At 34.3% G+C, this 13,207-nt stretch overlaps 1 protein-coding gene and 1 non-coding gene across 7 annotated transcripts in view; both read left to right on the top strand.

Moving 5' to 3' along the window:
• CCDC88A (coiled-coil domain containing 88A) overlaps positions 1-13,207 on the top strand; it is a 130,923-nt gene that overhangs the window by 110,709 nt on the left and 7,007 nt on the right. For 2 of the 6 annotated variants that reach the window (XM_029937382.1, XM_029937381.1), the window contains exons 24-31: positions 1,740-1,832; positions 1,948-2,162; positions 5,073-5,156; positions 6,163-6,366; positions 6,976-7,047; positions 8,018-8,098; positions 10,380-10,648; positions 10,746-11,208. In XM_029937382.1, the coding sequence (XP_029793242.1) occupies positions 1,740-1,832; positions 1,948-2,162; positions 5,073-5,156; positions 6,163-6,366; positions 6,976-7,047; positions 8,018-8,098; positions 10,380-10,648; positions 10,746-11,208 (1,481 nt within the window). Of the gene's footprint in view, positions 1-1,739; positions 1,833-1,947; positions 2,163-5,072; positions 5,157-6,162; positions 6,367-6,975; positions 7,048-8,017; positions 8,099-10,379; positions 10,649-10,745; positions 11,918-13,207 lie in introns of those variants that run through there. The other 4 variants (XM_029937378.1, XM_029937383.1, XM_029937379.1 and 1 more) reach the window with 4 other exon arrangements.
• LOC115290903 lies at positions 1,330-1,436 on the top strand. Its single transcript, XR_003908284.1, has one exon. It is a non-coding gene; the product is annotated as a U6 spliceosomal RNA (small nuclear RNA).

Here is a 13,207-nt window from a genome sequence, read left to right as displayed (position 1 = left end):
GAGAGAGAGAGAGAGAGAGAGAGAGAGAGAGAGAGAGAGAGAATCCTAAGCAGGCTCTCACTGTCAGCACAGAGCCCAAAGCAGGGCTTGCTCCCATGAATCATGAGAGTATGACCTGAGCCAAAATTGAGTCAGATACATAACTGACTGAGCCATGCAAGCACTCCTTGACTTTTTGAGTTTAAATTAAAAACATTAATCTTATATGTCAGATAGTTTTAGCTGAATGCCTCTGTCACATGGTCGTAGCAGAAGTGACAGTGAACAGGCAGTACTTGAAAGTTCCTGATAATATTTCAGCAGATAACATAGAGAAAACAATTGGGAGGTATAGACCATCTGCAGTTGTGCTGTGCTGTAACTGTTGGCAATGCCTCTTCACAAAGCATCTTCAAAACTTCTTTCAAATCCATTCGTCTGGTTCCTACTACCCTAATTCAGCCTAACAGCTCAACTAGACTGACTACTTTATTAGTCTCTTGGATGCTTTCTTTACCTTCATCCTTTTTGATACATTCTCTTTCATTATGGAGTTAAGGGGACCTAAGGCAAAGATTTCATAATGTCAATTTGTAATGAAACCTTCAATGCTTCTGATTTGCTGTTGAGCAAAATCTAAACCTGAAAATCCCTCACTGCGTCCCCTCAACTAAACTGCTTAATTTAGCATTCTTGTCTTTTCAGTTTGTCTAATATGGGCATTTTCTCCACAAGGCTTTCTTTGGTCATCCAAGGTAGAAATATTTTGCCTTTGTAAGTTCTTTTGTACTTAGACACAGCTTTTATTTTGGCACCACTACTGCCTTGGATTGTAATAGTCATTTATGTATATATGTTCTCCTGTGTTATAAGCAGAGTTGAGCTTATTATTTGTCTTTATATAGTCTCTGTGTCCTCCTCATTGTAAATGATCACTAAACGTTTCTGAATAAACAACATCACAGTGAGGCACCATAGGTTTTTTTAGAAAGATCGTTTTACTGTAATCTTTGATGTTTCCCTATATAACATATACTACCAAGAACATGAATGACACTAAGATGTAGAAAACTAGTGTATTCATGTATTGCTAGAGGCAGGAAATAGTTCTTTAGACATAAATTAAGCCTAAATAATTCTGCCATAAAGGAAAAAAAGTCTATTTGCATGAAGATATGATTATAAGATAACTTATTATATCTACAGTTGTAAGCAAACTATTGAAAAGTTTTTTGCTTACATAAATTATACTAAATCAAAAATGATGTGAGATACTTAAGATCCAGGAGTAGGAGAATAGTCACTGTTGATATGATATTGCTTGTTAGCTGTTAAAATACGTTGAGAGATGTGCTCACTTCGGCAGCACATATACTAGAACTAGAACGATACAGAGAAGATTAGCGTGGCCCCTGCGCAAGGCTGACACGCAAATTCGTGAAGCGTTCCATATTTTAAAAAAAAAGATGTTGAGAGAATTCCTTTGTCATGATGAGAATGTTATATGGAAATTTTTCTTCAAACAAATTAAAGAATTGAATTCTATATCCTTTTATTAAGTAAGTTTGAAAACAGAAAGAAAAGGAGAACCTTGCAAAGAATCTTATTGTCAATACATAATAAATTCTTAGTTGTCAACTATGGTATCTGTATTTGTTTATGTTTTGGAGAGAAATTGGATTCTAGTCACAAAATAATTTGATATTCATAACTGTACAAAATATGGTACATGTCCTAAAATGCCATTTTTATTTTTATAGTGATAAGTTAAATGAATTAAGACGACAGAAGGAGAAATTAGAAGAGAAAATAATGGATCAATACAAATTTTATGACCCATCTCCCCCTAGAAGGTACTGTTAACCAGATTTTACTCATTTTTATTTTGGGAAAAAAGAATTCTAAATTTGTGAAGGATTTACATGTTGAATTTTAGACTGATAAGAGTTCTTTAAATTATTCTATTAGGAGAGGCAACTGGATTACTCTAAAAATGAGAAAATTGATAAAGTCTAAGAAAGATATTAATCGGGAACGTCAGAAATCTCTAACATTAACACCTACCCGCTCAGACTCCAGTGAAGGATTTCTTCAACTCCCCCATCAAGATAGCCAAGATAGTTCTTCAGTAGGCTCAAACTCGTTAGAAGATGGCCAAACTTTGGGGACCAAGAAAAGCAGCAGTGAGTGCTTAAACTCTTAAACATTTGTGATCTCTAGTATTGCTTTAAAGTGAATCCTTTCAAAAGACTTCTTTTAACTTGTAACTTCAACAGTCCTTTGGGGTAATAGTCTGATGGATGCATTTCTTTTTTAACTCTATATGATTATTAGATTCACATTTAGTGAATGCAGTACTGCATACCCACGTGATTTTCTATATTATGTGTTTAAAAATACAGCAAACACAGAGTTACCATCGTTTAACCAGGAAGGTAAAACAAGTGTCAAAACATTGAAATAAGAGCCAGAATATCTCTGCCACTTATTGGTTCTGTTTATATGGGCACACCTTTCAACCTTTGTGTCATACTGCACAGGATGATTGTAAAGAGCAAGTGAGAAATACTTATGAGCTCATCTTGAGCTCATTATTTATGAGCTTATTTGTAACTAAATAGAATAAGACATTTTATAATGGGGTTCTATTCGCATACTTTGGTGTCAAATTGGAGTAAAGTAACATTGGGGAGAAGTAAAGAAAAATAGATATTAACTCAAAGAACATGTTATTCAGTGATTTAGAAGTAATTAAAGGCTATAAAAATTATCGAGCAATTGCTTGGTAACAAATCAGTTGAAATAGATGTGGAAATATAAGTTTGTGTATAAAATTTGTAAAGTGGTATATAAACAATTTTTAATTACAAATATAGAAGTATTACATCATAACATGTCCTTATTAAATCCCACACAAGATTATCATTACCTGGGTTTTGGTTTGGTTTGGTTTGGTTTTTTTTAATCTAGTCTTATCAACCAAATCTACATGAAATCCCTGAGTATTCTTATGGAGAAATCATCAGGTTTACTTTAAAAACATGCCAGATAATTCCGTTTTATCTGCTACCTTTAGATGTAAACACTCTGACATCTTTTTCAATGAGCAATGGAAATTAGGTCTACTTAATTTTTTTCCAATTAAATTATTTCCAATTAATTTATTTAATCCAATTTCCAATTAATTATTGTTAATTAATTATTTCATAAGGGATTGATTGTTTTTTTAAAGTAATCTCTGTGCCCAATGTGGTGCTTGAACTCATAACCCTGAGATTAGGAGTTGCGTGCTCTACCAACTGAGCCATCCAGGTGCCCTGAAGGAAAGATGTTTCAATTCAGGTATGATAATATACACAAGAAAGGCAGGACAGCCTTTTGAGATCATCTTGCCTGTTTTAAATATAAATCTGACATTTCTGCATATTCCTTGTCGAAATATCCAGAAAAAGGATCAGAAGGCAGTAAAACTGTAGTTTTTTGCATTTGTTCAGTTTTAGAATTTTTTAAATAAGCACAAAACAATGTTAACGTTCCCTTAATTTCAGTATATTGAAAAAGAACATTGTATATCTACAAACTAGTTGACATAAGAAGGATCACATTCCACCATTGACAAATGTAAAACTCCTTTTATCCTGTCTGTTTTTGGAAGAGTGTCTGTCAGTAAAGCAGTCTTTGGAAAACAGTTGAAACAGAAGTATCTAAATAAGACAACATGTGCATGCTGCAACCATTCAGCTTTATTTTAGCTAAGTGTCCATTTTTACATTGTTTTCAGTTCATTTCTTTTTTAAATCATTAAAAAACAGCTGTGTTTACCAAGATATAAAAGAAATAGGTCAAATTAAAAGCTTAAATGAATCATGATTGTTCCTAATCAAGTAAGTTAAAACAACAACAACAACTGTATGTCCATTGCATTCTCCTTAATGGATGACACTTGTCAGTTTGTTGGAAGAACTTTGTTTACAAGATGATGGCAAACCTTGAGAAGGAGCATCATTATTAAGGCTAGACAGTGTACTGTTAAGTCTTTATGCACATCATTTCCTTGACTCCTAAATTGCAGTTCCAAAAAGGTACAACAGTTTTTTGTTTTCAAATCTTATTAAAATATAATTCAAGAATGTTAGTGACTCTAGTGAACATTTTGATGTCTTGCTAATGATACCTACTGCAGTTATAACCCTAATTTTCATTTATAGAACTTTTCTGCACAATGCTACCTTTCATTTTTTTAAATAAACTCTCCCAGAAAGCCCTTCAAAATATCTAAAAGTGTTATAAATACATATTTTTGTTGTTTTTTTGCTTGCATTGGGGTGCCTCCTTATCTTTTAGACTTAATAGAGCTTAGTTCTAGTTTTTCTCTTTTCCCTGATCAGCCTTTTACAAGATGAAATGAATATAATTGTTTATGTCACCTTTTGAAAGACTTGGCCCAAAAGAATATATATTTTTATGGTGCTGCTAAATAATGCACCAGAATTCATTTTATCCCTAAAAATAATTCCCTACTTTCTTTGTTAAAGTTTTAGAAAATAATGAAAGTTTTTAAAGTTTCTGTAGGTTGTTTTGAACATCGCTTGGGCACCCTACTTTTGTTGATAGGTATTACTAGAATATTCTAGTAGAATGTACATCTTCCTAAGTAATTTTTTTCTAAAACAAAGTCTTATAATTTGAAGTGAAGACAGAGGATTGTACATTTTCATCATGTATACTGTTGCCCACCAATAGCCCTAATTTTAAAGGTACATCTTTACAAGTTAACTAGGAAAAATGTTCCTTCAGTAAGTAATTCTAAACAGTTCCTGAATTTGTAGGACTTTATCCAATCCAAGGTTTCAAAGTATATGTTCTTCATCATTGTCTTCAGTGCTTTCCAAGTATTTTAAAGTATCAGGGTACATATTTCATATTTCATTATCATTCAGCAGCATGAAAGTAATAGCTGTAGGATAGCATACATAGCTGAAACTCAGACATTCATTTCTGTCCTTAATTTCAACATTTAACTCCCATCTGTTCTTCTCCCTTTTTTCTTTCATTTTTCTGTTTCTGTTTTTCCTCATGCTCTGACATTAAAGTGGTTGCACTGAAAAGACTGCCCTTTTTGAGGAACAGACCGAAGGATAAAGACAAAATGAAGGCCTGCTACCGTCGTTCCATGTGTAAGACTTTATGACAGTTCAGCTTCTTTCAAATGACCACACTGGCTTCCATTACTAATTTTTCACTAACCTTTCTCTGGATGGTGCCAACTGTCTTTATTTTGCAAAGTGCAGTCTTTCTCTAATTCAAGGAGCTGGAAGAATATTTTTTTTTTCAAAACTGGCACTGAATTTGCATTATATGTATACTCCCTGATACATATACATGCATATGTTTAGTCATACATGTAATATACATTTGCAATGCTTTCTAAAAGTTGGCAGAAAAAAAACCTTTAATTTTCTATGCCATAGAGATTTTTTTTCCCAAAGAAATTTACTTAAAATATAACAAAACTTTTAGCATTAGGAATTTATTTTCTTAATGAACTAAATTAAATAAATAAATAAATAAATAAATAAAATGGCCTGTAACCCTTGAAAACATTTGTCATTCTTTATATATTAATACTCTAGCTTTACTTTTTTAAAGTCAGAATGGGTAATTACATAATCACATTAAATATCTGTCACTTTGGATATCATCTCTTTCAGGTTTTTATTGAATGGTATACTTAATTTGATTCATAAAATGAATGATTTCTTCAGTAACCTGCTCTGACCAAGGACTCTTTGTCATTTTCAATAATGATGCTGTATAAGAACTGCTCTCCATCTTACCTTTATTCATTCCATTTCTGTCATCACAAAACCACATTATGAAGGCTTCTAATTATATTGCACATCACTGCGCAAAAGCATGGCAGTTGTACAGAGTAAAATTCCTTTTCCTATCTTTAAAGGGGGTGGAGGTGGGATAAAAATATTTATTGAAATTTATAAGCCTTTGGCCTACTCATTCCATTCAGCTGAATGCTTGTCATAATTTGAATGACCTTGTGGTTATAGTTTTTGATGTTCACTTGCATTAATCCATAGACAAAAACCAGATCATTTATAATACAAGATAGGAATAAGAGCAGATACATTAACCATGCTGATTCATTTGCTTTCATTTGCATCCCAGCCATGAATGACCTGGTGCAGTCCATGGTCCTAGCAGGAGGACAGTGGACAGGTAGTTCTGAGAATTTGGAGGTTCCTGATGATATTTCAACGGGTAAAAGGAGAAAAGAATTGGGAGCTATGGCCTTCTCTACTACAGCCATCAACTTTTCAACTGTCAACTCTTCTACAGGCTTCAGATCCAAGCAGTTGGTTAATAATAAAGGTATAGGCCGTCTGCTCTTTGCACTGTGGTGTAACTGTTGGCAACAGGAATTTTAATTTGACTTCCCCATGTGTACCTTTTTGACAGCAGTGACCTGAATAATTATCAAAACAATCTGGATTCTATTTGAGAGAATTTTCAATTTCAAATCATTTCAAAAATTTAAAACATCGTACAAATAATTAAAATCTTTCCTAGGCCTTTCGTAATAAACAGCTAATGAATTAACAAGAAAAGGAAAAGAAAAATGTAAAAAGGGGAAAAGTGATGATAGAAGCTTAAAAAAAAACAAAGAACAAAAAACCTAAAGACACTACAACTTCAAACAGAACCACATAGAACAGCCCAGGCTCTTGATTTGCTTTGCGGGGTCCTTGGGGAGATTGTTTCACTGCTTCTGGTGTTTACCCTAAATGAGTCAACCTTCATCACAGCCATTCTGTTTCTTATTCCTAGTTCCAGTTTCTGGTTGAATCTATGAAATACGTTAAATCAAGATGTATTATACGTGTTTGAAAAGAATATCCATAAATACATAAGGGAAATTTTATAAGGGTTTTTTTTGTTTGTTTAAAAATATTTTTATATCCATTTTGTTATTTTATGTAGATACTACATCCTTTGAAGACATAAGTCCACAAGGTATTAGTGATGATTCTAGTACGGGATCAAGAGTTCATGGTAAGATATGAACTTTATTTAGAGAGCACATGTTACATACAGAATGGGAATGCTAAGACTTTTGCATCGATTTGGTGAATGTGGTGTTGCTGGCAAGCATGTGTTCTCTAACCTGCATCTCCTAGCTTCCTCTGCCATTTCTTCAAAACCTAATACTCCCTTTTGTCCCTTTGGAGGTTGTTGCTTCATCTAAGTAGCCTCTGTTTTGGTCAGGGTCATTTATGAAATATGCCTGCACAATGCTTAGACATAATTTGGTTGCCATTTTGCTATAAGGCTAAAGTTATGAGAAACACATTTTAGGATTGATTTTAAAAATACTGGGTAAAGGATAAACTCTAAGAAACCACATTTTCTGCAGTGTATATCATATTTTTAAGTTTCTGGAGGGATCTGCAAAATCATATCTTGCCAATCTAAATTACTAACAATAAATGGATAACATGGTCAAGGAATTTCATATGTAAGCAGGATTTTAAGAAATAGGGTAGGGTTGTGTTAACTGTGCAGTTGTTTCCCTTGTGCGGATAGGAATACAGGACATGAACTGAGCAGATGCTCAATTTCCTCCTGTTCATGGCATTTCTGCAGTGTGCAAGGTTCCTTGTCTGATCTGTTGTAAGTGTCCTAATCACTAGCACTTTTTTTTGGGGGGGGGGGGCATGTCACCCTATTCAACCCAAACAGTTCTGGTATCCATCTAGAAATCATTTCCAAATCTAAATACTCACTTTCTTTCCTTTTCTTTTTGAATCTCAACTAGTGTCTTAGAAGTATCTTATTCTAAAGTGTCTAACTAAACTATCTGTAAATGCCTTTGTTCTCCAATCTGTAAGACACAATTCTGTGGGCATGCTTAGCCTATGAAAGTATGCATGATTGCTTCCTCAAAGCATTCTGTGATCAGAATGTAAAGTTCAATGTCATTAGCTGGAAGTTTATCATACTGTCTCCTGATTTTTTCATTTAGCTTCAAGACCAGCCAGCCTTGATAGTAGCAGAACATCCACTAGCAATAGTAATAATAATGCTTCACTCCATGAAGTCAAAGGTACGCTGTAGGTAAATTTACTAATATTGTCCATCCATTTCCAGATTTTGTAGTGGAAGATCGATGAAGTTTCTGGGGTAAAGTATGAAATCCAAATCATCTATGTCTGGAACATAGTTCCTTGGAACACTTTATACTTCTTAATAACATTGTGATACAATGTATACCATGTATATAAATGTAAAAACAGGAGCAGTTATTTTGGTTTCCATTTTTCATCTTCAGAGATAAAATATTTTTATGGCATCTTTAATCTAAAAAATATCTGTAAGTCCTTATTTTTCTTATGTTTTGTCTTTGTCATGAAAATGGTTGTCCTTAATTTTCTCATGATGCATGTACATTGAACTCACATAAAAGAAAGTGCTTTAGACATACTTTTAGCTTTATTTATTCATGAAATAGGGGGAAATAATTTTTTGTAATTTAAGAAGACAATTATGTGTGTGTAGAACAAAAGCCAAATGGATGCACCTAGTTTATAAAAGAATTCAAAGTTTCTTAAATTATTTTCTTAATATGCATTCCAAGGTGAGGTTTAATATAAATGTTTAGAGGCTCTAATTCTTTTTTCCTTAAAGGTGTAGTGCCTACTCAGATTCTGGAATCCTTTCATCGATTATAAAAGTTGATTAAAGTATTCTCTACAGTCCAGAATTGTCCCATTATAATCAATGCATGTGTTGATTTGTAGCTTTTTTGTATGATAAATTTTTTAATGTTTGTTTATATTTTTGAGAACAAGAGAGAGAGAGAGAGAGAGAGACATAGCATGAGTGGAGGAGTGGGAGGGAGAGATGGAGACAGAATCCAAAGCAGGCTCCAGGCTCTGAGCTCTCAGCACAGTACCCGACGTGGGACTTGAACTCACAAGCCATGAGATCATGACGTGAGCCAAAGTCGGATGCTTAACTGACTGAGCCACGCAGGCACCCCTGCTTTTGTATTATAAAATCATTTTGTCTCAGTTGTAATTTTATTGTTAATGCTGACTCTGTTGTAGTGACCTGAAAAATATCTCAAGAAGGGATTATTTTTCATTTTTATAATCATATTCTTATATCCAGTAGAAGAATATTTCAGAATACAGTCTTAAAATTGAAGTATTTCTTTTCTCATTTGAAAATTTAAGAAAATCTTTTTTTTTATAAAATGTTACGTAACTTGAGCCAAATTCTTTCATGACCCACTTTACTCTATATGATTAGGAAACCATGGAATGCTGTGCTGTCCATCTTGATATTGTATCTGTACAGTTTGCTGTCATTTAGAATCCAAGGAATAACATAAACATTAGGGAGTTTTTATCCAGAGCTAGTAATTTGCATTCTTAAAGGTACTTCACCTCAGTTGAGTCTTTTTTTTAATATTTTATATTTTTATTTTCAAGAGAGAGACAGAAATAGAGCATGAATTGGGGCAGGGGGTGGGGAGGGACAGAGAGAGGGAGAGACAGAATCTGAAGCAGGCTTCAGGCTCTGAGCTGTCAGCACAGAGCCCGAGGTGGGGCTCAAAACGATAAGATCATGACCTAAGCCAAAGTTGGATGCCTAACCAACTGAGCCACCCTGAAGGCACTCCTCAGTTGAGTCTTTTAAGGCCATATAGCCACCATACCAACAGTGGAAGGCAGGAACAATCAGATGATGCAGAAATTAAAGAATATAAAACACATTTGTTTTTATATTTTTACTGGAATTTGCTAAGTAACTATATCGTTCTATTGATTTGCCTTTATATATGCCTGCTCTTTAAATTTTTAAAAATTTATTTAAGGTTATTCATTTAGGATGAATAGAAGGAACCTTCAAGTAAAGAATTAAGATTTCATAGAAATGCAAGGAATTAGAATTTTTAACCTCTGAATTTTTATTCTGGTTTTAACATTTTGGTATAATTTAAAATTCATATAATCCTATTTTGTTCTGAATTGTGAGATGTTTTACAGTTACTTGAACAGAGTTTTTTTTAATGTATTTTTATTTTTTTATTCACTTATTCATCAAATGTATTGAGTGCCTGCTTTGTATGTTTAGCTCTGGGTGTAGTGGTAAAGGAAGTATTTGTCCTTGTGGAACTTCTATCCGTCAGTCTGACAAAATAAGGAGACTATGGTAGACAGTATTAGACTGTTGAAAGATGAACACAGTTTACTAAGCATATTTAAATGAAATTTGGAAGTCATTTTAATTATTCATAAGAATTCAGTTTACAAATGTTATTATGTAGTTTTAATCTCATTTCTGTTACCAAACTCTTAACCCAGCCTTTACTCCAAAAGCAGGCGCAGTTAATATCCAAAGCAGGCCACAAAGCCACAGCAGTGGAGAATTTAGCCTGCTTCATGATCATGAAGCTTGGTCCAGCAGTGGTAGCAGTCCAATCCAGTACTTGAAAAGACAGACAAGATCAAGTCCGATGCTCCAGCACAAAATGCCTGAAACATTCGAGAGTCGAGTACATCACAAGATCAAAACTGGTTCTCCTGGAAGTGAAGTTGTTACTCTACAACAATTTTTGGAAGAAAGCAACAAGCTTACCTCAATACAGGTTAGTTTAGTCTATGGTGACATTAATTTAGATGGACACTACAAGTTAAAATTCTTGGCTGTATTCACTAATCTGCTGTGGTATCTTTTTTTAACAGATAAAGTCCTCAAGTCAAGAGAATCTTTTAGATGAAGTAATGAAAAGTTTGTCTGTCTCTTCTGACTTTTTGGGAAAAAACAAACAAGTTAGCTGTGGTCTGGCCAGGTCAGTAAGTGGAAAAACCCCAGGAGACTTCTATGATAGACGGACAAGTAAGCCTGAACAATATATGAGACCCAGTCCTCGAAAGACTGAAGATGTCTACTTCATTGGCTCTCCAGGAAAACCTACGTTAGGCACTCAAGGAAAGATAAAATTAGTGAAAGAAACTTCTCTGTCACGACAATCAAAAGATAGTAATCCTTATGCCACTTTACCTCGTGCAAGCAGTGTGATCTCTACTGCTGAAGGAACTACTCGAAGGACAAGCATCCATGATTTTCTGACCAAGGACAGTAGACTACCTATTTCAGTTGATTCACCACCGGCTACTGCTGATAGCAACATCACTGCAGCACCTCGTGAGTACCATTTACACCAGTGGTCCTCTCATGCATCTCACAGTCCAATCCACGCTATGGGTTCTCATGCACAAAACGACTCAGCTACAGATAAGCCCAAGTCTCTATATGCCCAGACTAGAAACTCAAGAATAGAAAAGTCACACTTTCTAAACGAAACCTTTACCGTTGCTAATATGTCTAATGATACATTTGGAATATCAGCTACAGATAGGATAGAGTCATTTATTATGGCTCATCCATCTCAGCCATTTTTATCCCTGAATACAGAACTAGTTAGTAACATAAGTGGGTTGCCGCCCAGGCCAATCACCAGAGTAACTGACCAGGCATCTGCCATTTTGAATAAAGCTGTAAAGGATAATGAACAGCTTTCTGATAATCAGAACCCTAGTAACAGTAACCCACAGTCTTTTGCAGATAGCAATAATCATATCACTACTGCATGCCTCTATCCTGATGACACAGAATCTGCGTTGTTGGTTTCTGAGGATAATCAGACTGTTTGGTATGAATATGGTTGTGTATGATCAAAACTGCACAATATAATACTGTTGTTACTTGATATGCACTGTGCTTCTCTAATCTGATTTGAAGAGCTGCTGTTGAAAAGTATCATTTGGAGAAGCTTATATTTTTATTTTTAAATTGTGGCATAGTGTTCATTTGTACATGACGGCATGTATATAAATATGAATGTGTAACCACACCAAAGCCTGCATGAAATATTAATTGCATTGTACATTTTCTGCATGACGTTAAAAACCTTAACAATACATGCTCCTCTTTCACATTTCTTGTCACCTGATAAGAGATTGTTACTTTGGTACCTGGCAGCCTATTAAAATAATTGCATGCTATAATTACCAAGAAGGCATTTCCAAGTTATACTTACTATATTGTTCCCAAAAAAGAATGCTCATTTTCTCCTTCCCTCCTTTTTGCTCCTCTTCCCTCACTCTCTTCCTTTCACTCCTTTTTCTTCCCCAAATGTACATTTCACATTGCCCATATATTAAGGGAAGTATATGTGAAAAGATGTATTTTTTTTTGCCACTTAACTGCATCTTCTGTCCTCCTATTTTATTTTCTAAGAAATAGTCACCCTCGGGGCGCCTGGGTGGCTCAGTTGATTAAGCCTCCAACTTCGGCTCAGGTCAGATCTCACGTTCGTGGGTTCAAGCCCCGCGTCAGGCTCTGTGCTGACAGCAAGCTCAGAGCCTGGAGCCTGCTTCCGGTTCTGTGTCTCCTTCTCTCTCTGCCCCTCCCCCTCCCGTGCTCTGTCACTCTCTGTATCAAAAATAAATAAAACATTAAAAAATAAATTAAAAAAAAATAGTCACTCCCTTAGCACTTTGTGTAGTGGATATTAACTACTGCCCATATTTATAAACTTGTTCAGATTTAAAACATGTTGTTGCTCATAAATTTAGTGTAATTCTTTAAAACCCCCATCCAATTTACATGTTACACAGTGACTAGGAGCATTTGTATTAATTCTGTTTCTTCTCTTCACTTTCCTTCATCTGATAAATGTAAGAGCTCAAGGAGCATCTTTCCTTCAAGATGACTTTTTTTAATTGGAATCAATTAATACACTAGTTTTGCCAGTTCTTTTTTTTACATAGAGTCAAAGAGAAGTAAATAATACTCAATGTGTTGAAAATTTGTATTTTTACTTCTATTAAAAAGGGGTAGCAAATTTACAAAGTAGTAGGATTGTTGCTTCTATAATCTATTAATTAAATTATGTGCCTGTCCTTCAAACAATTTTTTAAAAGAGTACATTGTGGTCAAATAAAGTTAACATTAGAATTTATAACCATTTAAATAAACAAGTGTGTTATTAGTGGGACAAATTTTAGAACTAAAAATAAATATAAACTTTTAGCTAAAAAAATAACTACGTAAGACAAAATATTTCCTAATTCTAACTCCAGTGACATAAACACTAAAATTACCTTGATGTGGTCAAAGCACTTTTAAAGTAAAATCACCT

The sequence above is a fragment of the Suricata suricatta genome, chromosome 4 (genome assembly GCF_006229205.1).
Source record: "Suricata suricatta isolate VVHF042 chromosome 4, meerkat_22Aug2017_6uvM2_HiC, whole genome shotgun sequence".
NCBI classification, from domain to species: domain Eukaryota; kingdom Metazoa; phylum Chordata; class Mammalia; order Carnivora; family Herpestidae; genus Suricata; species Suricata suricatta.
The sequence above is the reverse complement of the archived record's forward strand: the minus strand, read 5'-3'. Positions and strand labels throughout refer to the sequence as shown.